General features: G+C 42.7%; 1 protein-coding gene across 3 annotated transcripts in view; it reads left to right on the plus strand.

Moving 5' to 3' along the window:
- Il1r2 (interleukin 1 receptor type 2) overlaps positions 1–4,898 on the plus strand; it is a 40,452-nt gene extending 35,554 nt beyond the window's left edge. The window contains exons 6-8 of one of the 3 annotated variants that reach the window (XM_029481408.1): positions 648–783; positions 2,723–2,865; positions 4,709–4,895. In XM_029481408.1, coding sequence (XP_029337268.1) covers positions 648–783; positions 2,723–2,865; positions 4,709–4,875 — 446 coding nt within the window. In that variant the 3' untranslated portion in view covers positions 4,876–4,895. Of the gene's footprint in view, positions 1–647; positions 784–2,722; positions 2,866–4,708 lie in introns of all 3 variants that reach the window. The other 2 variants (XM_021172924.2, XM_029481405.1) reach the window with 2 other exon arrangements.
- Positions 4,899–7,131: the final 2,233 nt, after the last annotated feature.

The raw sequence follows: 7,131 nt of genomic DNA on the forward strand, positions 1-7,131 counted from the left end.
AAAAAAAAAAAAAAAAAAGAGTCCGAAGTGAGTCTTCTTTTCCATTGCCTCCTCTTTGGTGACTCAGAAAGAAAAATAATTTCCTATGACTGAGGCAAGGGATTGGCATCATCGAAGTGCACAATGGTAGAGAAAGTATTGTCCTTAGATTATGCCACTGGTTTTCAAAGGGTTAATTCTAAACCTGACCCTCTTTGAATGAAGCATCCCATTGGGAAAATGTAAAGCTGAGGCCAGCAATGGCCGAAGAAAGAGTCACACATGATGGGATATTTTTGTAGTTAACATCGGTTGTAGAAGGAAACAGTTCTGAGTATTGAATGCTCTGTGGTATTACAGTGGCCTTGGTGAAGCCATTCAAGTCTATGTGCTTATTCAAGTCAAGTCTATGTGCTTATTCAAGTCTATGTGCTTTGGGGCTTTTGCCTGCTGTGTGGACCAGTGGATGGTGCCCGAGACATTTACTTGCACAGAGCTATTTGAGGAAACTAAGTTTCCTCCCAAGGAAGGGGTTAATTTCTGAGGGGTGTTTGAGAAGACAAGCAAGGCCCTGTGCTGAGAGCTTCCTGAAGATTGATTGTGAGGTAAGGCGGCCCCTTTTCCTGCTGGGTTCTGACAGTCCGTGTGTTCTATCTTGCTGTCCCCAGGGTCAAGACTGATAGTCCCGTGCAAAGTGTTTCTGGGAACTGGTACATCTTCCAACACCATTGTGTGGTGGTTGGCTAACAGCACATTTATCTCAGCTGCTTACCCAAGAGGCCGTGTGACCGAGGGGCTACACCAGTAAGTGGGTGAGGGTCTCTGCTGTGATTTATTTTCTTCTGGAGCCGATGTCACATTCAGGGCCTGTTCACATGAAATATATACTGTATAAAATATTATAATATATAATATGTATTATGTAATATACAATATAATATCAATATATATAATTTTTTTATATATTATATATGTTGCAGTAAAAATAACATTTAAAATAGTTATGAACTGTTAGGGATTCAGAACTTTAAAAAATTAAATTTTGCTCAACATTGTCTTAAGAACCAAGTGTTCTCTATACTTGTATGAGTTGTAGTTTGCTAGTTGACTTTTCAAATGTTTATTTTCCTTGATTTTATTTTATTTTATCATTGGTTATTTCATTTATTTACATTTTAAATGTTGATATTTTTGCATGTCTGAAATATTTCAGTCGGTTCATTTCCATTTTCCACTTTGTTACACTCATGATTCTTAAAGATTTTCACAAGCTCTTGTAAACATTGCAAAGGCTTGACATAGTATCTGTACTAGACCTGTGGTCTGATATGTCTCTTAAGGAGAAAGAGAGAGAGAAAGAAAGAGAGAGACACACACACACACACACACACACACACACACACAACTGAATATAGACATCCATCTCCTCCTTTAGTTTTCATACTCTGAAAGCCGGAAGGGAAGGAGACAGAGTCTGAAATCTCAACCACTTTTGTTGTTGTTGTTTTGTTTTTTTTGGAGACAGGGTTTCTCTGTGTGGCCCTGGCTGTCCTGGAACTCACTCTGTAGACCAAGTTGGCCTCGACCTCAGAAATCCGCCTGCCTCTGCCTTCCAAGTGTTAGGATTAAAGGCGTGTGCCACCACTGCCCAGCCTGGCTACTCAAGCACCTTTTAAGTAGCAGTCTTGCTACTTTGAATTAGCGTGGGCCTGGGCTTGTTACTCTTTTCCCTTTTGGGAAAGCGTAACAAGCATGTTTGTTTTAATGGGTACAATTACTGGATGAAAGTGCTGCACAGTGGTATAATTATTGGCTTGCAGTGTCCAGTGTTAGTGGACTCATTGCTTACTTGGTCATCCTAGTGAGCACGCTCTGAGATGCCTTCACTCCCATGAATGGAGAGTCAGGCCACCTCATTGGCTTCTGCTTACATTACACATGGGAGCCACCCTGACTAGGACCGTCCCCAGGCTGTCTAAAGCCTCTGGCCTGTGCTTGTTTCCCCATGAGGGAGGAAACCCTTGAGGGCTGGAATCCTGGAAACTCCCTCTGCCTCACCAAGTGGTGAGAAAGTCTAATTCCCCAAACTAGATTTTTCTGTTCCTACTTGATTATTGGAGGTATATTTGATGACCCCAAAATGAAGTTTTCCAACTAAACCAAGAGGAGAGTATGTGCTTTTATTGTGACATATGTCCTGTTTCAGAGAACAGCAGCAGCCAGGACACATGGTCCTCTGGGACAGGCTAGAAAGTCTCTCAGATGAGCACTGCACATGACAACAAGTTCTCAGAGTGCTGCAGAAGTTGTGATCAGTTTAAACACAATGGATGTTTCTAATTTGAGAATGTCTGCCTGGTTATCCTGTAAAGGACAACTACTTCAGATACATACATCATGCTCTGCATACATACTTCATACTCTGCATCATGCTCTGCATACATACACCATGCTCTGCATACATAATTGTGATCTACGTATGTTATCATACTCTACATATGTTCAACATACTCTACATATGTACATCCTACTCTACATATGTACAGAATGCTCTACATACATACATTATGCTCTACATATATACATCATGCTCATATGTATATCATGCTCTGACTATGTACAACATGGTCAACATACATTATGTTTTACATATATACATCATGCTCTGCATACACACATCATGCTCTACACACATCATGCTCTGCATACAACATCATGCTCAATCGAGTGTTTTCTCACCCAGCCAGTACTCAGAGAATGATGAAAACTATGTGGAAGTGTCGCTGATTTTTGATCCAGTCACAAGGGAGGATCTGAATACAGATTTTAAATGTGTTGCCTCGAATCCACGGAGTTCTCAGTCACTCCATACCACAGTCAAAGAAGGTATGTATGGGGGGGGGGAGAACTGAAAGGAAAAGGAATGTATTGAGTGCTTTCTGGATGTTGGGTGGAAGCATGCATGTTTAGATGTCTTCTTGTAGGGCACTGAAAGCAAACCTCAAACTCTGTGTGTGTGTATGTGTGTGAGAGAGAGGGGGGGGGAGAGGGAGAGAGAGAGAGAATTGTACATACATGTTCACACATGTGTATTGTACATTCATGTTCATGTGTGTGTGTGCACACACGTACACATAGGTGTGCAGGTGAGTATAGGGGCCATAAGTGGATGTTGGAAGTCTTCCACAATTGCTCTCAAACTTATATTTTTTGAGATGGAGTCTCCCACTGAATGTAGAGCACATTGAATTGGCTAGACTGGCCAGCCAATACGCTCAACGATCTACCCATCTCTACCCTAGAGTTCAGGTTATAAATGTGTGCACCTGGCTTTTATGTGGCTGCTGGGAACTCAAACTGAGGTCCTCATGTTTGTTCAGCACACATTGCAAAGGCTGAGATATTGCCCCAATTCCTCCTCCTCCTCTTCTTCCTTGTCCTCCTCCTCTTCCTCACCCTCCTCCTCCTCCTCTTCTTGGCATGTAAATGTGGTGTGTGTGCACATATATATGTGTGTTAATATGCGTGCATGTTCAGTGACCTCCCCCTTCTCTCTCTCTCTCTCTGAATGTGCTTATGTATATGTTTATCTGTATGTGAAAGCCAGAGATAGTCTTTCTCAGTCACTCCACACTTTATTTACTTAGGCAGTGTCACTCACTCTAACCCATAGCTCACCGACTGTATTAGTCTCTCTACAGCCAGCCAGCTCCAGGGTTCCCGATTTCTGTCTCATGGGTACCGGGCTTACAAGCAGGCTCTCCCATCCACATCGCATATATGTAGGTACTGGGGATCTGCAGTCTGGTCCCCATGCATGTGCAGGTAAACACTTCATCTACTGAGCCACTTCCATGCTCCACAAACCTCTGCTTTAAAAAGAATTGTCAAAAGAGTGGACATTTGGCATTGGGAGGTTATACTCAGGTAAAAGTAAAAACCAAGCTGGAATAATTTTTAGTAAACACACAAACCCCTGCAATGAGCAGAACACCCTGTGTCCTCCTGGTCTCTGCCTTGGAGCACCAGGGTTCGCTGACCTCACATCATCTCTAGAAGGCAATGGATCTCCTTATCTTAAACATGAAGCTGAAAATCTCTTTCCTGCTTTATGTGGACCAGGATTTCAGGGCAGCAGGCAGCTGTAAGGTCAAAGCCATCAAATGGCAGGAAATCAGTATCGTCTACAAGGACATTTCAAAAAGAAAAAAAAACCCTCAGTGATTAAATCTTATTGTTTAAATGCTGAGAAGGAAAGGGAGGTGCCGTTAATATAGCTTCTGCTGAGAGGGCACAGATACAATAACTTACAGACCACAGTAAACCTAGAGAGGAATCCGAACACAGCTCTGAAGCAGTAAGCCCGCAAACTGCCTTTGGGCCATAATAGTGTGCATGTCCACGGAGGCAGCTGTAGGCGTATTTAGGTTAAATTACGAAGATGATTTGTCCAAACCTCAGAATGGGAATGGATACTGAGCACATCTCCATTGCAGCTCTGAACCTTCCCAGCACCCATCTACCCAAGCCTCTACTAGACCATAGGCACATCTTTCTGATGTCACAGGTGTCATCCTCAAATGGCTTAGCTGTAAGAGACAAGTTTTCCAGAAATCAGTGTGCATTTATCAAGGAAAACAAACTCTGATGTTTTTCTTCCCTGTCAACCTATGGTGCCCTGTTCTGCAGGGAGGGATGCTCCGTCTCACGCCCTCTCTTCCCTCTACAGTCTCTTCCACGTTCTCCTGGAGCATTGCGCTGGCACCTCTGTCTCTGATCATCTTGGTTGTGGGGGCAATATGGATGCGCAGACGGTGTAAACGCAGGGCTGGAAAGACATATGGACTGACCAAGCTACGGACTGACAACCAGGACTTCCCTTCCAGCCCAAACTAAATAAAGGAAATGAAATAATACGAGAGTGACCCATGTGGTTTCTTATGGGGGTGGGGTGGGGTGGGGTGGCTATGCTGCTTGAAGGTTCTGTGTTTTGCTGTGTTGTTTAGCAAAGCTCTTCATTTGTAGCTGAAGTTGGAATCTTATGCTCTACTCTTCTCTGAAAATCAGTTCTGGGAGAAAATGTGGAGGGGAGTATGACCAACACTGCCCTTTGTGACCAATGTATGAGAACAAGCCATAGCAGGTCTTGTGGAGCAGGTATCCTCTGGGTCTGATCCTTAGTACAGTCAGATCCTTCCTCATCCTTCCCAAACAACCACGAAAAAGGGCACCGTTAGTCTTGAGTAAGACTGCTAACCTCCAGAGTACTTTAAAAGTTCATAACTCTTTCAATTAAAGTGTGTTAATTTATATAATTAGTCTGTGTAGATAGGCCGGTGGGAGACACTGGAGGTACAAAGATGGCTAAGACATGATGCGCCTTCAGAAAGGGCGACTTTCATTTTGATTCTGGAAGGATGATTAAGACACACTGAACCAGAAGCATCAGCAAGGATTAGTGACTCAAAAATTAGCAGTCACCTTTTTGTAGCATATGGCAACCATCACAAGAATCTTTAACTGGTCAAAACTGCAGAGAACAATTGCCTATGGGGTGTTGCCCATCCCCAACGGATGCATCTACAACACAACTTCTCCATCTAGGGCTCAAGGGCCATCTTAGAGTGATTGTGAAGATCAAAGAGCCAGATGTCCAGGGCATCTGCTGCAAGACATGACAAGGAATTGCTTGTACAAAATATCAGCAATGTGGCCTTCTAAACAAGGCCCTAATCATTACAACGCCAGTGGATCAGGGAAATTTCACAAATCCCTATCCCTAGATAAAGGTCTACAGCTAACTAATGGCTGTGGAGGGACGGAGAATCAGTCTTCCGCAGGGGTGAGCCTCCACTAGCTTACTCAATTTCAAGTGTTTAGCTCTGAAAACACCCACATGCACACCCACCCCCACCCACCCCCACATGCATGCACACTCATGCACATATATAAATATAGACACACAAATATATAAACACACATGCATGCACACACATGCACACTCAAATGCATACACATGCACATATGCACACATATGTACATACATGCACACACACATATACATACATGCATGCACACACATGCACACGCGCACACACACACATATTTGTAAGTACCCCCTTTATGGTAATTTGTTACAGTAGCTGTCCTGGTTAGATTTTGTCAACTTGATATAAACCAGAGTTATTTGGGAAGAAGAACCTCTACTGAAAATGCCTCCATCAGAGTGACCTGCAGGCAAATTGTCTTGATTAATAATTGATATGGAAGGACCCAGCCCACTGTGGGCAGCACCATCCTTAGGCATGTATATGTATATGTATGTGTATGCAACACTAAATGGACTAGCAGGTTATTATATGTACACATATAAGATAATAATATAGTTTAGATCATGAATTTGAGAGGGAGTTGGTGGTATGGATGGAATTGAATAAGGGAGAGCGTATGGGAGATGATGAAAATATAGTGCTCATGTGTAAAATCCTCAAAAAATTTGTAAAAACACAAAAGAACAACAAAAGGAAGCTCATTTAAAAAATTCACCATTTTCCCACTAACAGTGGAATAATTTAAATAAGTTACTTAGCTTAAAGGCATCATTTTTAGTGTGCTTTGTTACTGTCTTAGTTTACTCTCTGTTGCTATGGAAAAAAAAAAACCCAAACCAAAAACCAAACCAATGGCCCAAAGCAACTTGGAAGAGAAAGGGTTGACTCTGTTCAGATTTCAGTATATTGTCCGGGAAGCAATGCAGGATTCAAATGATGCAGGGACCATGGAAGAATGCCAGTTATTGGTTTGCACATTGGGCTCATATTTAGCTATCTTTCTTATACCTCTAAGGACCACCTGCCTAAGGATGGTGCTGCCCACAGTGGGTTGGGTTCTTCTACCCAACTGTCAATCATTAATCCAGACAATTTGTCTGCAGGTCACTCTGATGGAGGCGTTTTTCAGTAGAGGTTCTTCCCAAATAACTCTGGCTTGTATCAAAATCTAACCAGGACAGCTACTGTAAAAAATTACCGTAAATGGGGGAAGGCTTAAATAATGGGAGCGAGTTTCTTCCTTCCTTCCTTCCTTCCTTCCTTCCTTCCTTCCTTCCTTCCTTCCTTCCTTCCTTCCTTCCTTCCTTCCTTCCGTTCTTTC

Source organism: Mus caroli, chromosome 1, assembly GCF_900094665.2.
Source record: "Mus caroli chromosome 1, CAROLI_EIJ_v1.1, whole genome shotgun sequence".
NCBI lineage: Eukaryota > Metazoa > Chordata > Mammalia > Rodentia > Muridae > Mus > Mus caroli.